Genomic DNA, 23272 nt, shown 5'->3' on the forward strand with positions numbered 1-23272 from the left:
CTCTTGATGGCCACGGCTAAAAAGGGGATCTCAGCTTTCTAATGCTACTATTTTTATTTCTCAACTCCTAATTGAAGCCCGTGCTCCATTCGAGTGCCTAGGCAATGAATACGGTAGGTAGGCTACCAGCGCGTCACCAACCACCTTGCAATTGGAGTATGCATTGTTTGAAACCTGGATGTTTTTTACTTCATATTATGAGGCATGTCTTACCTTGCTCCAAAGTAGACAAGCCAAAATCCCATGACAGAAACATGGAGTTAATTATTTTATGAAGACTTCCTCATTTGCCATTGAAACCAGCATTTATCTCCTGTTCTATTGGTTTTCGTATCAACTTTCTTTCGTTGTCCAGAAGCCAAAGGCACAATTCTAGTTATTATTTTTGTTGCATCTTTAGATTCCCCCTCTAATTTTAATCTCACATATGGAACTGTTTGCATCAGGTGCGCTATTTACAGTGCCTTCAAAGTATTCACACCCTTGACTTTTTCCACATTTTGTTAAAGCCTGAATTTAAATTTGTTTCAATTGTCAAATTAGAAATATGTATTTAGACCTCTCCAAAAAATGAAAAGCTTAAATGTTTTGTCAATAAGTATTCAACCCTTTTGTTATGGCAAGCCTAAATAAGTTCAGGAGAGTTAATTTGCTTCACAAGTTGCATGGACTCAATCTGTGTAATAATGGTGTTTAACATCACTTTTTTTAATGGCTACCTCGTCTCTGTACCCCTCACCTACAACAATCTGTAAGGTCCCTCAGTCGAGCAGTGCATTTCAAATACAGATTCAACCACAAAGACCGGGGAGGTTTTCCAATGCCGTGCAAAGAATGCCATCTGTTGGTAGGTTGATAAACAAATAAAAAATACTTTGAATATCCCTTTGAGCATGGTGAAGTTAATAATTACAATTTGGATGGTGTATCAATACACCTAGTCACTATAAAGATACAGGCGTCCTGCCTAACTCAGTTGCCGGAGAGGAAGGAAACCGCTCAGGGATTTCACTATGAGGCCCATGGTGACTTTAAAACAGTATAATGGCTATGGTAGGAGAAAACTGAGGATGGGTCAACAACATTGTAGTTACGCCACAATACTAACCTAATTGACAGTGAAAAGAAGGAAGCCTGTCTAAAATACAAATATTCCAAAAGATGCATCCTGTTTGCAACAAGGCACTAAAGTAATAATGCTATAAAAAAAAGTGGCAAAGCAATTAACCTTTTTTTTTGTCCTGAATAAAAAGTATTTTTGAGACGAATCCAATACAACAAACAGAGTACCACGCTCTACATTTCCAAGCATAGTGGTGGATGCATCATGTTATGGGTATGCTTGTTAAGGACTGGAGAGTTTTTCAGGAACAAAAAAAACTGAATGGAGTTAAGCACAAGCAAAATCCTAGAGAAAAACCTGCTTCAGTCTGCTTTCCACCAGGCACTGGGAAATTAATTCACCTTTCAGCGGAACAATAACCTAAAACACAAGGCCACATCTACACTGGAGTTGCTTACCGAGAAGAAAGGAAATGTTCCTAGTTAGTTTTGACTTAAGTCTGCTTGGAAATCTATGGAAAGACTTAAATAGTTGTCTAGCAATGATCAACAACCAATTTGACAGAGCTTGAAGAATTTTGAAAATAATAATGTGCAAATATTGTACAATCAGGTGTGCAAAGCATTTAGACTTACCCAGAAAGACTCACAGCTGTAATCACTGCCAAAGGGGATTCTAACATACACTACATGTCAAGTTTGGACACCTACTCATTCAAGGGGTTTTCTTTATTTTTACTATTTTCTACATTGTCAAATAATAGTGACGACATCAAAAACTATGAAATAACACATGGAATCATGCAGTGACCCAAAAAGTGTTAAACAAATCCAAATATATTTGAGATTCTTCAAAGTAGCCACCCTTTGCCTTGATGTTTCTTTGCACACTCTTGGCATTCTCTCAGCCTGCTTTATGAGGTGGTCACCTGGAATGCATTTCAATTAACAGGTGTGCCTTGTTACTTTGGAATTTATTTTCTCCTTAATGTGTTTGAACCAATCAGTTGTTGTGACAAGGTAGGGGTGTTATACAAAATATAGCCCTATTTGGTAAAAGACCAAGACCATATTATGGCAAGAACAGCTCAAATAAGCAAAGGGAAACGACAGTCCATTACTTTCAGACATGGTCAGTCAATCTGGAAAATTTCAAGAACTTTCAAAGTTTCTTCAAGTGCAGTCACAAAAACCATCAAGCGCTATGATGACACTGGCTCTCATGAGGACCGCCACAGGAAAGGAAGACCCAGAGTTACCTCTGCTGCAGAGGATAAGTTCATTAGTTACCAGCCTCAGAAATTGCAGGCCAAATAAATGCTTCACAGAGTTCAAGTAACACACATCTCGACATCAACTGGTCAGAGGAGACTGCGTGAATCTGGCCTCCATGGTCGAATTGCGGCAAAGAAACCACTAAAGGACACCAATAATAAGAAACTTGCTTTGGCCAAGAAATGCAAGCAATGGGCATTAAACCAGTGGAAACCTGTCCTTTGGTTTGAGTCCAAATTTTCTCTTTTTGGTCACCCTGTCTTTGACGCAGAGTAGGTGAATGGATGATCTCTGCATATGTGGTTCTCACCGTGAAGCATGGAGGTGTGGGGGTGCTTTGCTGGTGACACAGTCTGATTTATTTAGAATTCAAGGCACACTTAACCAGCATGGCTAACACAACATTCTGCAGCGATACGCCATCCCATCTGGTTTATGCTTAGTAGGACTTTCATTTGTTTTTCAACAGGACAATGACCCAACACACCTCCAGGCTGTGTAAGGGCGATTTGACCAAGAAGGAGAGTAACGGCGTGCTGCATCATATGACCTGACTTTCACTTTTTTTTGGATGAGTTAGACCGCAGAGTGAAGGAAAAGCAGCGAACCGGTGCTCAGCATATGTGGGAACTCCTTCAAGACTGTTGGAAATGTATTCCAGGTGAAGCTGGTTGAGACAATGTGTGCAATGCTGTCATCAAGGCAAAGGGTGTCTACTTTGAAGAATCTCAATTACAAAATATATTTTCATTTTAACGCTCTTTGGGTTACTACATTATTCCATATGTTGTTTCATACTGTTGATGTCTAAATTATTATTATACCATGTAGAAAATAGTAAAAATTCAGACAGACCTACTCATTCAAGGGTGTCTGAATTTTTGACTGGTGCTGCTGTATATAAACTCAGGGGTGTGAATACTTATGTAAATGAGATTTGTTTAATTTTTAATACAGTTGCAAACATTTCTAAACAGGTTTTCACTTTGTCATTATGGGTTATTGTGTGTGTGTGTGTAGAGGGGAGATCAACTTGGATCAATTTTGAATTCAGTCTGGAACACGTGGAATAAGTCAAGGGGTATGATTACCTTCTGAAGGCACTGTATAGAAAGGTATTCTCCTGCGAATTGCATTTTGGCAAATGTTTGAAATTCTTTTACATTTGCTGCGTCATTACAGTAGTTCTATGTTCCATAATAAATCCTTTTGGCTGTGAGACAATTGGCTTGCCACTGCATGTTTCAATTAACCTCTGAAAATGTTAAATTCCTTGTATGTGTCTATGCATAGTGTTTTCAATTGGTCACATTATTTTACTATTTGCTAAAAAATGACCTGTTAACAAGGTTAGGTTAGTCGGCAGCAAAATTGACTGAAATTTGTATCCCTAGTTAAAATCTTTTTCAAAGTTGAGTGCAAGTTTTTTTAAAGTTTAGGTTCCATTCCCAGGAAACACCCAGCTTGTAGACAACTGACTTTGGTTGTGTGTAAAGGGGGAGGGGGGTCTCAGTCAGTGATCTCTCACACAAAGATATAAGACAAGCCTATACCCAACGCGGAACCCAAACCGGCTGCGCCATCATGCGCAAATTTATTTTGTCCCCCTACACCAAACGCGATCACGACACGCAGGTTAAAATATCAAAACAAACTCTGAACCAATTACATTAATTTGGGGACAGGTCGAAAAGCATTAAACATGTATGGCAATTTAGCTAGTCAGCTTGCACTTCCTAGCTAATTTGTCCTATTTAGCTAGCTTGCTGTTGCTAGCTAATTTGTTCTGGGACATAAACATTGAGTTATTTTACTTGAAATGCACAAGGTCCTCTACTCTGACAATTAATCCACACATAAAACGGCCAACTGAATCGTTTCGTTTCTAGTCATCTCTCCTCCTTCCAGGCTTTTTCATCTTTGAACTTATATGGTGATTGGCATCTACACTTTCATAGTATTACCACGACAACTGGCAAAACAGTTCGTCTTTCAATCACCCATGTGGGTATAACCAATGAGGAGATGGCACGTGGGTACCTGCTTCTATAAACCAATGAGGAGATGGGAGAGGCAGGACTTGCAGCGCGATCTGCGTCAGAAATAGTAATGACTTCTATTTTAGCCCTTGGCAACGCAGATGCTCGTTGGTGTGGGTGCAATTTTATATACTGCTCAAAAAAATAAAGGGAACACTTAAACAACACATCCTAGATCTGAATGAAAGAAAATCTTTTTACATAGTTGAATGTGCTGACAACAAAATCACACAAAAATAATCAATGGAAATCCAATTTATCAACCCATGGAGGTCTGGATTTGGAGTCACACTCAAAATTAAAGTGGAAAACCACACTACAGGCTGATCCAACTTTGATGTAATGTCCTTAAAACAAGTCAAAATGAGGCTCAGTAGTGTGTGTGTGTGTGGCCTCCACGTGCCTGTATGACCTCCCTACAACGCCTGGGCATGCTCCTGATGAGGTGGCGGATGGTCTCCTGAGGGATCTCCTCCCAGACCTGGACTAAAGCATCCGCCAACTCCTGGACAGTCTGTGGTGCAACGTGGCGTTGGTGGATGGAGCGAGACATGATCTCCCAGATGTGCTCAATTGGATTCAGGTCTGGGGAACGGGCGGGCCAGTCCATAGCATCAATGCCTTCCTCTTGCAGGAACTTGCTGACACACTCCAACCGCATGAGGTCTAGCATTGTCTTGCATTAGGAGGAACCCAGGGCCAACCGCACCAGCGTATGGTCTCACAAGGGGTCTGAGGATCTCATCATGGTACCTAATGGCAGTCAGGCTACCTCTGGCGAGCACATGGAGGGCTGTGCGGCCCCCCAAAGAAATGCCACCCCACACCATGACTGACCCACCGCCAAACCGGTCATGCTGGAGGATGTTGCAGGCAGCAGAACGTTCTCCACGGCGTCTCCAGACTCTGTCACGTCTGTCACGTGCTCAGTGTGAACCTGCTTTCATCTGTGAAGAGCACAGGGCACCAGTGGCGAATTTGCCAATCTTGGCTGTTCTCTGACTGTAAGCACAACCCCCACCTGTGGACGTCGGGCCCTCATACCACCCTCATGGAGTCTGTTTCTGACCGTTTGAGCAGACACATGCACATTTGTGGCCTGCTGGAGGTCATTTTGCAGGGCTCTGGCAGTGCTTCTTCTGCTCCTCCTTGCACAAAGGCAGAGGTAGCGGTCCTGCTGCTGGGTTGTTGCCCTCCTACGGCCTCCTCCACGTCTCCTGATGTACTGGCCTGTCTCCTGGTAGCGCCTCCTTGCTCAGGACACTACGCTGACAGACACAGCAAACCTTCTTGCCACAGCTTGCATTGATGTGCCATCCTGGATGAGCTGCACTACCTGAGCCACTTGTGTGGGTTGTAGACTCCGTCTCATGCTACCACTAGAGTGAAAGCACCGCCAGCATTCAAAAGTGACCAAAACATCAGCCAGGAAGCATAGGAACTGAGAAGTGGTCTGTGGTCCCCACCTGCAGAACCACTCCTTTATTGGGGGTGTCTTGCTAATTGCCTATAATTTCCACCTGTTGTCTATTCCATTTGCACAACAGCATGTGCAATTTATTGTCAATCAGTGTTGCTTCCTAAGTGGACAGTTTGATTTCACAGAAGAGTGATTGACTTGGAGTTACATTGTGTTGTTTAAGTGTTCCCTTTATTTTTTTGAGCAGTGTATATATATATATATTCCTAAATTTATTTTGCAATGTTCGGGCAACGCGACGCGAGCGGTTTAGTCAGGGTATAATGTCAAGGACTTACAAAGGGGAAAATAACATCTATTTTGTCTAGGGATGTTAACTGCTAATCGGTCTATAGTTTAATTTGCACAATTTAGTGGAATTAATTTGCCTCGTGTGTTTTTCATTAGTCGTCATGTATCTTATCACTCGCACAGCATAGAGGCCATTCCCCTCCTCAAACTAGGCTGTCACTTGTTTTGACAGTACGAGAGCATCCTCAAAGCTAGTACTGGAGTGAAATGTACTTCTATAAACCCAGTCATTGCACAACAAATAACAAATCCGAGAGCCCTGCTTGAATAATGCAACGCGGCATGTAAAAATGTTGCAACTGTTAATTACTGTTTGCAAAACTAGATTCATTACAGGCTTGAACACTTTACAATGCAAGAAGATACCAGTAACTTCCAGTTTTGTAGACTTACCTACCTTAGTAGGTTTCAGCTGAAACCATCATCAATTCACTACCCTAGTACTTTAATAATAGACATAATTCAAAATATGGTGATTTCAAAGCTGATTGTCATTGCCACTAACTTTATTCATTCACTTCGTCTCCCTCAAGTCTCTTCTGTCTCTAAGACCTAATGATGTCCTTCAGTGAGAAACACTTTATTTTTATTTTTTATAAAACATGCGGTTGTTTCATATGAAGAAATGTTGATCAGTACAATAAGTCCCATATGGAAGGGGAACATCTGTAGCCCCATGAAATCAGCCAAAACAAGCAAAATAACTTGATGCATGCACACTCGTATTGAATATGCATTCAACGGTATTGTGAATTGGCTAAGCTTCATCTTGATTTACCCAGTTTATCAATACAGATTTACCATTAACTATGAATGTACTTTGTTTATACAATCAATTTGACTTTGGTAAAAAAAAATGCCACGGGTCATGTCCTTGTTGGTGCGACCAAATCATGTGCTGGTGCCATCAACTGAAAGTTGGTAGCACCAGTGGCAAAGGTTTGCCTCGAACCCTGGTAAGTGATTTCTATATTACTTTTCAATGAACAGGTTAATTTATGTAGACTCTTAATGTTGACCAATAAAATGTCAATGCGTGACGTTTTATAGGAACCTTGCAAGTCTACAGGAGTTGGCATTCATTTGCTTTCTTCCAATTTTGTTATGGTGTCCTACATAAGGGATGCGAGTGGCATTTCCCGTATGATTGATTGAGGATCTCCATATTGCAAATGTACGGTCCCTTACCCAAACGTCCGCGGGTGTTATTAAAATAGGCCGACGACCGCAGGTTGTCCCCCAGGGCCCGGTCTTCTGGGAAGTCATCAAATAAAGTCTAGGACATTTAGTTTCCGCATTACACATTTTTTATATTTTGACATTCTTCTGCTGTACTGGAAAAGGCTGTATATTGCAAATGGACATGGCTGTTTTCTCAAACGGAAAAGACTTTGAAGACAACTTGGTGAGCACAGGTTTGGCCAAATGTACTTTCAGCCCAGAACCAAGATGGAGTCGGTCTCAACGCTCTGAGTTAATCACATTTTCTGGGATTAAAGGTAGAAATCGGTAATACAGCACTAATTTGACCGCTTCACGTCAAAGTACATTAACCTACGGTGTAAGGAAAGATAAATGGCTGGTTCTCTTTATCGTAATTTAAGCGAAATCGTTAAACAAGTGTTTATTTTGTTGTTTTCCCCCCAAAAAAATATATAGATCCAGTTGCGGCGCGTTAAGGTAGGTTTCGTAGCTCGACGTGATTTTCTGTACACACACTCAATGTGGAGTGACACAGTGTGGGTCTTAGACACACAGAGCCTGCAATAGTTACCTGTGTTCGAACCATCAAAGAACCGTCAGACCTAGAGCTCTGAAACTTTATGAACCTGTTCTAGAGCTTAGGTCGGTTGTGCACGGTGAGTTATGTGGCTCTAGAAGGTTCTCAGACCGAGAAACAGCCTAGTCCATTTGCAATAACTTCAAATCATTTTTAATGTCGCGAAAATGACATTAGAAAAGTCCCAGAATCACAAGACTAGGTGCATTGAAACCGCCTTAGCCCATAGACGACCCTAAAGTTTCTGTCCGATAGCTCTTTCTGGGACCCCGAAGCAACGCCCGGGAAAAAGGGAATTTTCAGCACTAATTAAGGTCGCTGCTCGGGCTCCGAATGACCTATTGACCCGACACTCCGGATTCGGGGTCGCCTCAGCTAGGCCTACACACAATGTCAGAACTGGACCCACAGCTCGAAAATAAATAACTTTTTGAAATATATATATATATATATATATCTTTTTAAATGGTTTTAACAGAAGGTGCTATGAATTGTGGGCTGGCTCTGAAATATGTGAGTTGGCTTCTAAAAGAGTTGGACAAAGTGAGTTTGGTGTCAGTATGTCTTATTGACTGACTGAATGGCTGACTTGATGGCAGTATAATATGTTGGCATTGTACATTTTTATAATCCAATTGGACAGTGTCCATTACACACATGCTATATTGTCAGTGTGAACATGCTCTTCTGCAAGTTGACCGTGTCCATTGCCAATATATATCCATAAGGACTTCCCATTACCAAATGGACATGCTGAATCAACGACAAATTCTTACTTCCTATGATCAAACATGACAAGTAGACTTTCTAGGTTGGTTCAGGGCTTAATGTATATGCCATTTGGACATGGTTCGTTGACTTTTCGGTTCGGAAGCTGACTTCCTATGATAATATACAGTGAGGGGGGAAAAAGTATTTGATCCCCTGCTGATTTTGTACGTTTGCCCACTGACAAAGAAATGATCAGTCTATAATTTTAATGGTAGGTTTATTTGAACAGTGAGAGATGGAATAACAACAAAAAAATCCAGAAAAACGCATGTCAAAAATGTTATAAATTGATTAGCATTTTAATGAGGGAAATAAGTATTTGACCCCCTCTCAATCAGAAAGATTTCTGGCTCCCAGGTGTCTTTTTATACAGGTACAAGCTGAGATTAGGAGCACACTCTTAAAGGGAGTGCTCCTAACCGCAGCTTGTTACCTGTATAAAAGACACCTGTCCACAGAGGCAATCAATCAATCAGATTCCATACTCTCCACAATGGCCAAGACCAAAGAGCTCTCCAAGGATGTCAGGGACAAGATTGTAGACCTACACAAGGCTGGAATGGGCTACAAGACCATCGTCAAGCAGCTTGGTGAGAAGGTGACAACAGTTGGTGCGATCATTCGCAAATGGAAGAAGCACAAAAGAACTGTCAATCTCCCTCGGCCTGGGGCTCCATGCAAGATCTCACCTTGTGGAGTTGCAATGATCATGAGAACGGTGAGGAATCAGCCCAGAACTACACAGGAGGATCTTGTCAATGATCTCAAGGCAGCTGGGACCATAGTCACTAAGAAAACAATTGATAACACACTATGCTGTGAAGGACTGAAATCCTGCAGCGCCCGCAAGGTCCCCCTGCTCAAGAAAGCACATATACATGCCCGTCTGAAGTTTGCCAATGAACATCTGAATGATTCAGAGGACAACTGGGTGAAGGTGTTGTGGTCAGATGAGACCAAAATGGAGCTCTTTGGCATCAACTCAACTCGCCGTGTTTGGAGGAGGAATGCTGCCTATGACCTCAAGAATACCATCCCCACCGTCAAACATGGAGGTGGAAACATTATGCTTTGGGGGTGTTTTTCTGCTAAGGGGACAGGACAACTTCACTGCATCAAAGGGATGATGGACGGGGCCATGTACCGTCAAATCTTGGGTGAGAAGCTCCTTCCCTCAGCCAGGGCATTGAAAATGGGTCAGCATGACAATGACCCAAAACACATGACCAAGGCAACAAAGGAGTGGCTCAAGAAGAAGCACATTAAGGTCCTGCAGTGCCCAAGCCAGTCTCCAGACCTTAATCCCATAGAAAATCTGTGGAGGGAGCTGAAGGTTCGAGTTGCCAAACGTCAGCCTCGAAGCCTTAATGACTTAGAGAAGATCTGCAAAGAGGAGTGGGACAAAATCCCTCCTGAGATGTGTGCAAACCTGGTGGCCAACTACAAGAAACATCTCACCTCTGATTGCCAACAAGGGTTTTGCCACCAAGTACTAAGTCATGTTTTGCAGAGGGGTCAAATACTTATTTGCCTCATTAAAATGCAAATCATTTTAACATATTTTTGACATGCGTTTTTCTGGATTTTTTTGTTATTCTGTCTCACTGTTCAAATAAACCTACTATTAAAATTATAGACTAATTTCTTTGTAAGTGGGCAAATGTACAAAATCAGCAGGGGATCAAATACTTTTTCCCCTCACTGTATGGCACATGGACAAACTCAATGAAATAAGAGACATGTCCATACGGTTACTACATATGTGTAATTTTACAAAAATATCGGTCCAAAAAGCAGTTTTTATCAGGGTTTAAAATTGTGAAAAGAAATTGAGATTTTGACCATTTTACCCTTAGGACTTGACTTTGTGACCATTTCCCATATGAAATCCTATGGTGGAGTGCTCGTCACCTTTGCGATTTTTGGAGTATGGCATTTGCCATGTTGCGCTTGCAATGTGTTTTTGATGAACTGCCGTCCATTTGAGTGGTATTTGCGATTGTGTATATGGTTTGCCCAATGCCAGTAAGATGCCATTCATTTTTGTCCATTTCATGGGGGTCTTTCCAAAACTAGCCTATTACGAATAAGGATACCATATTCATCGGGTCGAAGTGTGTGTGTGTGTGTGTGTGCTGTAACTGTCTAAAGGAAAAAAAAATGTTCTTCCTATTTCAGGTTCGCACTGTGGATGAGATGAACTATGGTTTTCAAGCCCTTGCTTTGGAGTCCAGGGGCATGGGTGAGGTAGGTTGAGATATGCCACATTGCAAGTTTCTTCCCCATAAACTTAGGATAGGTTCTGTGCTACATCTTCCATTGAAGTCTTCCAGAATGTTGAATGTTCAAGTTGCCTTTTTGCCTTCTCTTTACAGATGCTGCCAGCAAAGAAACTGTGGGATTCGGATGAATTGGCCAAGGATGGAAGGAAAGGGATGCTCCTTGGAGAGGAGTGGAGGGTGAATGCCTGGGGATCTTCTCGTGAGTAGTTTTCTGTGCCTCTGCTTGTCTTACTATGCGTTTTACCCTCAGGTTTTTGAGAACCGCAATGACTGGAAGTCTGTCGATCTGCTAGCAGATAGCGCAATGACTTGAAATCTGTGGTTAACGCTTGTTAGCATTGGATCGCAAACATGCATAACTTTCTTCATACTGGACACAGAGACATACACATGGTATCTATGAGTTCATCTGACTCAGGGGTAGTACCAAAATTGCCAATTCAACCCAAAATCAAAATATCCTATGCATAAATAGATAGTAGGCTTGGCCCGTATCCAGCTTCATTACCGAACTTTTGCCATCTAGGGATATCCGGAAATACTGGCACTGAACGCAAGTGCCACTGTTTACAAACCGCACTGTCTGTAGATTTTCAATACCTTGCTGGCTTGTGTGCTATGCCGCTGCTGCTGCTGCTGCTAATAATAATAATAATAATAATAATAATAATAATATTATTATTATTATTATTATTATTATTATTATTATTATTATTATTATTATTATTATTATTATTATTATTATTATTATTATTATTATGTCATATCTAGCTCAGGGTTCCAGATATGCATTTGAAGGTCTCTATGCTGACCTTTTTTACAAGGAGCATGCATGCGCCTAAAGTAATAAAAAAAAGTTTTTATTCCATACTTCTAACTAGATCACCTGGCGCATGCTGCACAACCATGAGTGACTCACAAGGCTCTGGTCTTGCATCGTTGTGTGCTTGTAAACAAAACGTGACTGGGGACCACTGGTAAACTTCAGAATAAAAAATTGTGACCAGTGAAATGAACGCGATCAGTTTTATCTCCTAATGTTGTCAATGAGTTGACTGCAAGTATTTACTTAAAGTAGCAAAAAAATATTCAAGTGAATAAAAAAAACTTCAAAGAAATAGTTTCAACGGTATTGATGATATGGAAAAACCATCCCATGTCTATTTCCAAATACCCCGGTACACCGCCCAAGCCTAACAAATAGCCTTACAGTTTAGTGCGTGAAATTGAAGTACTGCATTTACTACTCAGTTCAACTGGTACCATCAAGACCATGCAGATAGCTTTTTCAAGAAACATGCTGAAACTCTAAATCTCCTTTTGTTGAATGCTTGGTCAACGCTGTCTTCCTATTATGATCATGTGTCAGTCCTTGATGTCTCTATTCTTTGCTCCACCCCCATTCCTCTGATGAGCAGATCACTCAGTGTCCCAGCCTATCATGGTGCAGCGGCGACCCGGACAGGGTTTCCATGGGAACGGAGATGCCAGCTCTGTGCTGTCCCCTCGCTCTGAGGGCGGAGGCCTGGGAGTGAGCATGGTGGAGTACGTCCTGAGCTCCTCCCCTGGCGACAAGATGGATGGCCGCTATAGGAACGGTGGCTATGTAAGTCTTTCTGCCAAGGTCTCTTTTGCTCTTTCCTTTTCGCCGATCCACTCAGAACCAAGAGAATACCTACATCAGGCTCAATGTCACAAATGATGTACTCGCTTCAATGGGGCAGAAGTCTTTGTTATGATTATGGATGACCGCATGGCTAGCAACAAGGACAAGCTGCCATGTGGGAAATCGTAGGTAGCTTGTTTCTGCTACTTTTTGATAGCATCTTGTTCTTGATACCATGTCTTGTTTTCAGGTGTTTTGACTGTCACATCTATGCCAATATGGCCCAAAATTTGCTAGCGAACCAACAGCTAATGATGTATTTGAGACAACGTGTGCATGTTTATTTGTTTTCAATAAACATTGGAATCAAAATATAGTTTAAATGTTGTCAACAATCTAAGCCAACCTCATCTGTGTTTCCCCCATAGTTGTGCACGTGTCGGTTTTGTGCCTAACCAATCAAACATGTTAGTTAATGTGATAACATGTTAGTTAATGTGATAATATACAAACGTGTTAGTTAATGTGATACTATACAAACGTGTTAGTTAATGTGATAACATGTTAGTTAATGTGATACTATACAAACGTGTTAGTTAATGTGATACTATACAAACGTGTTAGTTAATGTGATACTATACAAACGTGTTAGTTAATGTGATACTATACAAACGTGTTAGTTAATGTGATACTATACAAACGTGTTAGTTAATGTGATACTATACAAACGTGTTAGTTAATGTGATACTATACAAACGTGTTAGTTAATGTGATACTATACAAACGTGTTAGTTAATGTGATACTATACAAACGTGTTAGTTAATGTGATACTATACAAACGTGTTAGTTAATGTGATACTATACAAACGTGTTAGTTAATGTGATACTATACAAACGTGTTAGTTAATGTGATACTATACAAACGTGTCAATTTGTAAGTCGCTCTGGATAAGAGCGTCTGCTAAATGACTTAAATGTAACCAGTCTATAGTGATACAAAAATTGTTAAGAATTATTCCAGAAATGCAACTTCAAATTATCTTATTGCTTAGTGTTTGGCTCTGCTCTCATGTTCTCCAATGGAGTATTGCGTCACTTTGGAGAAACAAGCCTCAATTTTTGGGTGGTTTTGCAGGGCGGAGTGGACGTTGACACGGACAGGAGGGAGAAGGGCGACGCGCAAGACAAGACGTCTCCGTTTGAAGAGGACAAAAGCCCTGAAATGAAAGTGGGGGAGGAGAGTGACGCCAATGGGAGAGGCCTGCTCAACGGCATGGACAGAGACTGCAAAGACTTCAAGTACAGTTCCCTGTTAATGGTTATTTGGGGGTGAATGGGGGTCATGAAATAATCATAAGATGTATTTACCAATCCTTCACTGCACTTGTAGTTTCCTCTGGAAAATGAAATATATATTTTAATTGAATTATGCAGATAAGACATTCAACTCACTTCCAAGCTGTATTAGATTATTATTTTTTTGGTTCAGGCAGTCAATGTCATTGAGACTTTGCATGGAGACAGTTGTGAACAAAGCCTCAAAGACCATATCGTCACATGTACTTCTCCAGCCCCACCCCAGGAAGTCGCCAGGCCTCCCCGATTGAGGCGGTGGAGAGGATGGGTCCCGGCCAGGCCGGGCTGGAGATAATGACTCAGCACCAGCACCACGCACAGCACCATGCCATGCAGCCCCAGAATCCAGCCCAGAACAAGCCCCAGCAGCAGGAGGACTTCCAGAGCCAGGAGACTCAGAACATAGGCAGCATGGAGCAGCAGCAGGGCGTGGAGTCCCTCCAGTTCGACTATGCTGGCAACCAGATCCAGGTGGACTCCTCTGGCACCCCCGTCGGCCTGTTTGACTACAACTCCCAGCAGCAGGTGGGTTGAGCTAGGGACCAGATTTCTATCAATGCATAGATAAACCTGCTTGAGAGGTGTGGAAACTGCCGTAGAACAAGTTACACACTTTAATGTCTGTTTTCCAGTTGTTTCAGCGGTCCAACCATCTGACTGTCCAGCAGCTCACTGCTGCCCAGCAGCAACAGTATGCCCTGGCTGCTGCCCAGCAACAACACCTTGGTAAGTTGTAGCTTTATTACTATAGACAGTGTATGTACTGTGGATTTATTTATACATCTACTTGGCTCCAAACGGTACACATGCAGACAAGGATTAGAGCATGTTTGTGCAAGATTTGGTAGTCATAGTTTTTTGTAAGTGAAAAATGTACAGAATGCCATACTAGTTTGAGTTTGACGGCTTTTTGATGTGTTATTCAATATGCATGCATGGCTTACTGTTTTCTCCAGCCGGCCTTGCTCCCGCGTTCGTGCCTAACCCATACATCATCAACGCTGGACCCCCTGGAGCCGACCCCTACACCGCTGCAGGACTTGCCGCAGCAGCTACACTTGCCGGTTAGCAATCCACACACACATACAGCGGTGGGAAAAGTACCCAATTGTTATACTTGAGTAAAAGTAAAGATGCCTTCATACAAAATGACTCAAGTGAAAGTCACCCAGTAAAATCTTACTTGGGTAAAAGTATTTAGTTTTAAATATACTAAAGTATCAAAGTACAAGTATAAATAATTTCAAATTCTTTATATTAAGCAAAGCAGACTGCCACATTTTCAATTTTATGTACAGGTGGCCAGGGCCAACTCCAAAACTAAGACATCATTTACAAACAAAGCATGTATTTAGTGAGTCCGCCAGATCAGAGGCACTAGGGATGACCAGGGATGTTATCTTGATAAGTGTGTCAATTAGATAATTTTCCTGTCCTGCTAAGCATTCAAAATCTAATGTACTTTTTGGGTGTCAGGGAAAATGAATGGAGTAAAAAGTACATAATATTGTTTAGGAATGTGGTAAAGTAAAAGTTGTCAAATATGAATACTTCCCTTTCCCTCAAAAATACTTAAGTAAAAATATTTGAAAGTACTACTTAAGTATTTTACTTCACTGCACACATGCACTGTACTCATACATGGCACCTTTTTCACTCAATGTGTATCGTTAATAGCTTCTTGATCCACACTAATGTAGCAATCTTCTACTTTAATGAATGCAACAATTGTATCAAATTGTTCATGCCACAGGTTTGGTAGTAGTAACTGAGGACTCCCTTCCCTTAGGGCCTACAGTGGTTCCCCCCCAGTACTATGGTGTTCCTTGGGGCGTGTACCCTGCCAACCTCTTCCAGCAACAGGCGGCGGCTGCGGCTGCCAGTCACAACGCTAATCAGCAGGCATCCAATCAGGGACCAGGGCCGGGACAGCAACAGGTAAATTAATTCTCCAGTTACCTGCTGTTAGTTGGTGAAATGCTTAAGTATCAATGAGTTAATGATGGAGAATTTAAAGGGATAATGATTGTATTTGGCACATGTGACAAATTGTTTGATTTGATCTTATTTGTCATTGCAGTCATTTTTTTATTGAGGTTGGGTTGCTCTTCTCTCTCCAGGTGATGCGTGCTGGGAACAACCAGCGCCCCCTCACCCCTGGTCAGGGCCAGCAAAGCCAGCAGGACTCCCTGGCAGCAGCCGCCGCCAACCCGGCCCTCGCTTATGCTGGTATGCCAGGTCGGTGACACTATACACAGAGTAGCGTTAGTTTAGGAGCAGACATAAGGACTTTTAACACTGCCAAACCAAGCTGTACTGAGCAGGCCTGGTTAAGCATCTACTTAGGCCGTGTCTAGACTTGACAGTTCATGCAGCTTTATTTTTCTGATCATGGAATTCCCAACGCATCATGCTACACCTACATTTTAAATGTGTTTACGGTGTGTCCGGATTCCCTTTCCCCACGCTATATTCAAATGCCAGTATGCATTCTACAAAAGGTGCGATAAGGCTAAAAATGATAATAAAACGACTACTGATGGCAGTAGCGAACTACTGTAGCTTACTAGCCAGCTAACCTCTAAAGCTAGCCAGCAAGTTAGCAAGCAGCAATAAAAGGGATTGCAAATGGGTTAGAATAACTAGCCCAAAACTTTTTATTCTCTAAATATTAGCTAGCTGGCTCGCATTTGACGCCAGCAAACGCATTCCTCACATGCTAGGAACGCATTTCTTCCATTATAATGAAAGATGCCTCTCGGTCCCAAAACAGGTTTTCTGGATGAGGTTTTCTGGATGAGTTCTGATGACGTCGCTCACTGTATTCGCTTTCGGTAGCCTGATTGCTTCCAGACTGAGAATATTCATTCATACTGTTGGAATACCTTTTGTGTGCATACTCCTTCAACCTGCCTTTCTCTTGCTAATGATTATGGTGCAATAAGATAGCTCCTCTTCAGTGCCCTCACGCTCCCTCTCATAGATCACACACTCCTGGCTGGTTTTCATAAGTGCGTTTCCCCTCAGTGTGTCTGTCTCCTGCCCACCCAGGTTACCAGATGCTGGCCCCCGCTGCTTACTACGACCAGAATGGAACCCTGGTGATGGCCTCCGGAGCCCGTGGCGGTCTGGGAGGGCCTGTCCGCCTGGTCCAAACCCCGCTTCTCATCAACCCACAGGCCGCAGCGCAGGCTGGTGAGTACCAAGGGTTGTCTGGCACCATGCTTTCGTAATGTTGCAGTGTGGGAAATTGTGTATTTTAAAGGAGGCTTAGCAGCCAGTGGAATGAGTGCCACATTTAGTGTGAACACACTGCTTGTGAAAATTTGTCAGGATTTTATAATCTCCAGACTCACACTTGCAATGACGAATTAATTGCTAATGCCGATGGGGCTGTCCCACAGTTTTATGGCACTAACCCACCTCCTGTCCTCTCCCAATGGGCACCACACTGAGCCATGTTGACCTAGTTTTGATCTCTTTTCATCCCTCTCCCCCCTCCCTCCATTTAGCCGCTGCGGCGTCAGCGTCAGGCTCGGGCAACAACATGTCGGGCCCTCAGCCCAACGGCCTGTACCGCTCCATGCCGCAACAGCAGCCCCAGAACCAGGGCCTGCCCTCCAGCTCCTTCTATGGCTCCGCGTCGGTGCCGGCCAGCTCCCAGAGCAGCTCCCTGTTCTCCCACACATCCCAGGCTCCGCCGCCCACCTCCTCCCTGGGCTTTAGTGGCACCGGCGGCTCCCTGGGCCTGGGCTCGGCGCTCGGAGGCTTCGGATCCTCAGGTTAGTGGAGAAGGAACTTGCAGCTTCAGGTTAATCATTGTACATATGCAAAAAGCATGTATAAAATGTTATGTCATACACCACAAAAAAAGTATACTTTTCTCTTGGCAATTAACTAAGTTTTTCAAGATAATGCATTCGTCACAGTGAGAAATGTAAATATCTGTTCCCCCGCTGTGTTCTTTCTCTCTACTCCCTCTTTTTTTTATATAAAATAAAACCCCCCCTCCTAATTTCAGTCTTCATCTCTCTCTCTCTCTCCCTCCCGTAGTGTCAAGCTCTACCAGCAGCAGCGTCTCTCGCCGAGACTCCCTGCTGGCAAGCTCTGACCTGTACAAGCGTGGCGGCAGCAGCCTCACCCCCATTGGCCAGCCCTTCTACAACAGCCTAGGCTACTCCTCCTCGCCCAGTCCCATTGGCCTAACTCCGGGCCACTCCCCCCTCACACCCCCACCTTCTCTGCCATCCTCTCACGGCTCCTCCTCCAGCCTTCACCTGGGTAAGGCCGCAAGTAATTATTATATTTTTTTTATTCAAGCATATACAGTTGCGGCCAAATATATTGGCACTTTCCTTAAATAATTCACTATTTCTTCGCAAATAAGTTGAAATTGGAAGAAACTTTTGGTCTCCTCGCCTTATTGGATTTAATATTGCAGGAACACATTGTATTTGGGGGAACTTGGGTTAACCTTTATTTTCTAAAAAAAAAAAAAAAAGACAAATGGCATGGATAACATTATTAGCACCCCGGAAGTAGTACACCCCAGAGGGGAGCACAGCCTTGGCCCAAAATAACTGCAAACAAGCACTACTTGTCGCTTTCAATGAGCTAGCTACTCCTTTCTACTGGCAATTGGGTCTACTCTTTAACAGCAGCAAACAGTGCCTTCAACCAACTGCTGTTTTCAGATTTTGCCATAGGGTTTTGCTGGCCATTTCAGAACAGTCCATTTGTTTCTTGAACCATTCCTGGGTGCTTTTGGATGTGTGTTTGGGGTCCACAGAACATTTTCCCAGGATTTAAGCTTTAGGTGGGTTTTTGGGACAAGAACTTCTCCTTCAGCAGTGGGGTTTACCAAATGAAGCATTCAAAGAAAAGAACACCCAATGCTTTGGAAAATTATTTGACAAATATGGAATTAAGAAAAGTGCAAGGGTACCGATTTATATTTTACAGTAAACTATACATGAACTTCACTCAACCACTACTCTGTGTGACTGTGCTGCTGTACATGCAACATCTGTAGAAATGGGACTAGAGTGGGAATTCAAGTTAATGTAGTGAGGGTTGAAAAATTATATTTCTATGGCAACACCTATTCATCGTTTTGTTCCGCCCTGGCATCCCCAACCCCCAGGCGGCCTGACGAACGGCAGTGGGCGCTACATCTCGGCGGCGCCGGGTGCGGAGGCAAAGTATCGCAGCGCAGGAGCCACCTCCAGCCTGTTCAGCTCCAGCAGCCAGCTGTTCCCCCCGTCGCGGCCCCGCTACAGCCGCTCGGACGTCATGCCCAGCGGGCGAAGCCGCCTGCTGGAGGACTTCCGCAACAACCGCTTCCCCAACCTGCAGCTGCGTGACCTGCCCGGCCACATGGTGGAGTTCTCCCAGGACCAGCACGGCTCCAGGTGGGTGATAGACGTACGGCTCAACGGGGACACACACACAAAGTGATACACAAACACATCCTCTGCTGCATATTACGCCCTCCTATCATGCTCTTGAGACACTTCCTTATCACTATATGATGTTTGTGTTACCACTAAAATTCCCTTCCCATGTCCCTCCTTCCTCTTCCCCCCTCTGTCTCCAGGTTCATCCAGCAAAAGTTGGAGAGGGCCACCCCCGCCGAGAGGCAGATGGTGTTTGGGGAGATCCTGCAGGCGGCCTATCAGCTGATGACCGACGTGTTTGGCAACTACGTCATCCAGAAGTTCTTTGAGGTGGGGACCGTTGTCACAGTTGTAGGGTTACATTTGATGGTACTTGGGATACTTGTGTCATCATTGAATCATAACCATACCAACTTTTAATGTTGCCTTCAACCAGTATGTGTCTGATTTTAGCTTTTTACTAACACCAATTTTGCTGATTTTTATATACGTGTGTGTGTGTGTGTGTGTGTGTGTGTGTGTGTGTGTGGTTAATCATGATGTGGTTGTCTGAATGACTTGGGATGCACCTATTGTAAGTTAATGTGGATAAGAGCATTGCTTTGAAATGCATACGGTACTAGCCAAAAGTTTGGACACTTACTCATTCAAGGGGTTTTCTTTATTTTTACTATTTTCTACATCGTAGAATAATAGTGCAGACATCAAAACTATTAAATAACACATGGAATCATGTAGTAACCAAAAATGTGTTGAACAAATCAAAATATATTTGAGATTCTTCAAAGTAGCTACCCTTTGCCATGATGAAAGCTTTGCACACTCTTGGCATTCTCTCAACCAGCTTCACCTGGAATGCTTTTCCAACAGTCTTGAAGGAGTTCCCACATGTTTAGCTCTTAAGCTGCTTTCCCTTCACTCTGTGGTCCAACTCATCCCAAACCATCTCAATTGAGTTGTGGTCGGGTGATTGTGGAGGCCAGGTCATCTGATGCAGCACTCCATCACTCTCCTTCTTGGTCAGATAGCTCTTACACAGCCTGGAGGTGTGTTTTTGGTCATTGTCCTGTTGAAAAATAAATGATAGCCCCACTAAGCGTAAACCAGGTGGGATGGCGTATCACTGCAGAATGCTGTGGTAGCCATGCTGGTTAAGTGTGTCATGAATTATAAATAAATGACTGACAGTATCACCAGCGACACACCCTCACACATCACACCTCCTCTGAACCACACAGGCTGAGATCATCCGTTTACCTACTCCGTGTCTCACAAAGACACGGCGGTTGGAACCGGTCTAATGTCCATTGCTCGTGTTTCTTGGCCCAAGCAAGTCTCTTCTTAGTGATGTCCTTTAGTAGTGGTTTCTTTGCAGCAATTCGTTCATGAAGGCGTGATTCACACAGTCTCCTCTGATCAGTTGATGTTGAGCTGTGTCTGTTACTTGAACTCTGAAGCATTTATTTGGGCTGTAATTTCTGAGGCTGGTACCTAATAAACTTATCTCCTGCAGCAGAGGTAACTCTGGTTCTTCCTTTCCAGTGGCGGTTCTCATGAGAGCCAGTTTTGTCATAGTGCTTGATGGTTTGTGACTGCACTTGAAGAAACTTTAAAAGTTCTTAATTTTCAGTATTGACTGATCTTCATGTCTTAAAGTAATGATGGGCTGTCGTTTGTCTTTGTTTATTTGAGCTGGTCATGCCATAATATGGACTTGGTCTTTTACTAAATAGGGCTGGCTTCTGAATACCACCCTAATTGGTTCTGACTCCTAAACTTTAAATATTGTTAATTATCAGGTCTCCTATGGAAATGAGTGCCATTGTCTGGTTTCTACACCAGAAGTTAATGGTTATCTGTAGGAGGAATGTATATGGTGAGGAATGTATATGGTGGAGACAATTAAGCTTGCAATGTACTGAGTAAAGGAAATCGCATGGTTGCAGTCACTGATAAGGGTGGGGATGCGGTCAGGTCCGGTCACTTTAAGGGAGAAGGAACAGTTTATTGCCCGCATCACTTAACTTCCTGCTTAGCAATAAAGATGTAATGTTTAGAGGGAAGGAGGATACTTCACCCAAATTGGGGTGTGTATATATATACTTGTGCTGGTGGAAGCAAGTCTTTGTCTGTTCAGCTGTCTGACCCTTTGGGTGAATACAACCCTAACCTTGTCACAACTGATTGGCTCAAACGCATTAAGGAAAGACATTCCACAAAATAACTTTTAACAAGGCACTCCTGTTAATTGAAATGCGTTCTAGTTGACTACCTCATGAAGCTGGTTGAGAGAATGCCAAGAGTGTGCAAAGCTGTCATCAAGTCAAAGGGTGGATACTTTGAAGAATCTCAAACAAATCAAAATGTATTTGATATTTAACACTTTTGGTTACTACATGGTTCAATGTGTTATTTCATAGTTTTGATGTCTTCACTATTATTCCACAATGTAGAAAATAGTAAAAATAAAGAACCCCTTGAATGAGTAGGTGTCAAATTTTGACATACTGTATATTCAGCAAACACTTACCAATAATATATGCCATTTACCAGACTTTTTGAATGTTTTTATTTTTTTAATCCAAAGCGACTTAATCGTGCTTTCATACATTTTCATGAATCGAACACACATTGTAGCGCTGCAAGCACCATGCTCTACCAACTGAGCCAGAGAGGACAGGTCGTCATAATTTTGCATCATTGAAATGTTCTCTGTGCAGTTTGGCAGTGCAGATCAGAAGCTGGCTCTGGCTACCCGAATCCGCGGCCACGTGCTGCCCCTGGCCTTGCAGATGTACGGCTGCCGAGTGATCCAGAAGGCCCTGGAGTCCATATCCTCCGACCAGCAGGTAATTGTAAGTGGATCTTCACTTCTCTTCCGATTTAAGATGGGTTTTTTTGGGGGGAGGGGGGGCGCTTCTAGGAAGAGTCCCAAAGGGCACCCTATTCCCTATATACGATGCACTACTTTTGACCAGAGCCCCATGGGTCCTGGTCAAAAGTTGTGCACTATAAAGGGAATAGGGTGCGGTTTGAGACATTGCCCTGGTGTTATTGTTAGCTGGTTTTCTGAGTGTGGTGTACTCTCCAGTAAGCATGGGGGATGGATCGATGGATACCTATGTAGTATGGTCCTGTTGTCGTCCTCTTTGAATTGCCCTTTACATTGAGGACTATGGGTGACAATCTATCAACGAGCCATTAGAAGGAAAATGGATGTGTACTGTAGAAATGACTTGGTCATTCTATTTCCATGGGATTAACATAGACAGGTTGAAAATGTTCAGAAGATCTATGGAGGGAGAGATGGATGAATTACTCCACTCTCTATCCCCTTCCTCAGAGTGACATAGTGCGGGAGCTAGACGGCCACGTGCTAAAGTGTGTGAAGGATCAGAACGGAAACCATGTGGTACAGAAGTGTATCGAGTGTGTTCAGCCCCAGGCCCTGCAGTTCATCATTGATGCCTTCCAGGGCCAGGTGAGAGCCAAATCATTAGGTCATGCAATGGAAAACTGTTTGCAACAGTAAAGGAAAATGTTTCTGATTGGAGAATTTCATGTTGTCCCTTCCTGTTACGTAGTTTTTTTCTATGTTTAGTGCTTAATGTACACGACCCAGAAAACATCAACCCAACCGTCAGTCACATTGTGTTCAGCAGGGCAAACTGCATCAAAGCATTTTACAACAGGGAAACAATAATATATGTTCTCATTGGACTAGTTCCAATAGCTTTACCTGCCCCTTTCTGAATGTTTTTCACCTACTGAAAACGACCCAGACACGCACATATTATTCAGTTTCCCCCCAGGATTCAATATATGGACCAGCCGATTTGGGCCCTTTTCAAGTGTTAAAAAATGTACAAACATTTCCTAACATCCACATATTCCTATTATTTAATACATCTTCCTAAATGCTTTACTTTATTT

The 23272-nt window shown here is 42.9% G+C and overlaps 1 protein-coding gene across 15 annotated transcripts in view; it reads left to right on the plus strand.

Annotated features, from left to right (window-relative positions):
- The window catches only part of LOC115195665 (pumilio homolog 2), a 47833-nt gene that overhangs the window by 2631 nt on the left and 21930 nt on the right, over positions 1-23272 (plus strand). For 5 of the 15 annotated variants that reach the window (XM_029755852.1, XM_029755775.1, XM_029755783.1 and 2 more), the window contains exons 3-18: positions 10877-10945; positions 11074-11179; positions 12399-12586; positions 13723-13886; positions 14159-14468; positions 14576-14669; positions 14900-15007; positions 15733-15881; positions 16064-16181; positions 16971-17138; positions 17456-17725; positions 17997-18224; positions 19087-19354; positions 19540-19669; positions 22060-22194; positions 22683-22820. In XM_029755852.1, coding sequence (XP_029611712.1) covers positions 10877-10945; positions 11074-11179; positions 12399-12586; positions 13723-13886; positions 14159-14468; positions 14576-14669; positions 14900-15007; positions 15733-15881; positions 16064-16181; positions 16971-17138; positions 17456-17725; positions 17997-18224; positions 19087-19354; positions 19540-19669; positions 22060-22194; positions 22683-22820 — 2643 coding nt within the window. The remainder of the gene's footprint in view (positions 1-10876; positions 10946-11073; positions 11180-12398; positions 12587-13722; positions 13887-14158; positions 14469-14575; positions 14670-14899; positions 15008-15732; positions 15882-16063; positions 16182-16970; positions 17139-17455; positions 17726-17996; positions 18225-19086; positions 19355-19539; positions 19670-22059; positions 22195-22682; positions 22821-23272) is intronic. The other 10 variants (XM_029755808.1, XM_029755860.1, XM_029755888.1 and 7 more) reach the window with 7 other exon arrangements.

Source organism: Salmo trutta, chromosome 1, assembly GCF_901001165.1.
Source record: "Salmo trutta chromosome 1, fSalTru1.1, whole genome shotgun sequence".
NCBI lineage: Eukaryota > Metazoa > Chordata > Actinopteri > Salmoniformes > Salmonidae > Salmo > Salmo trutta.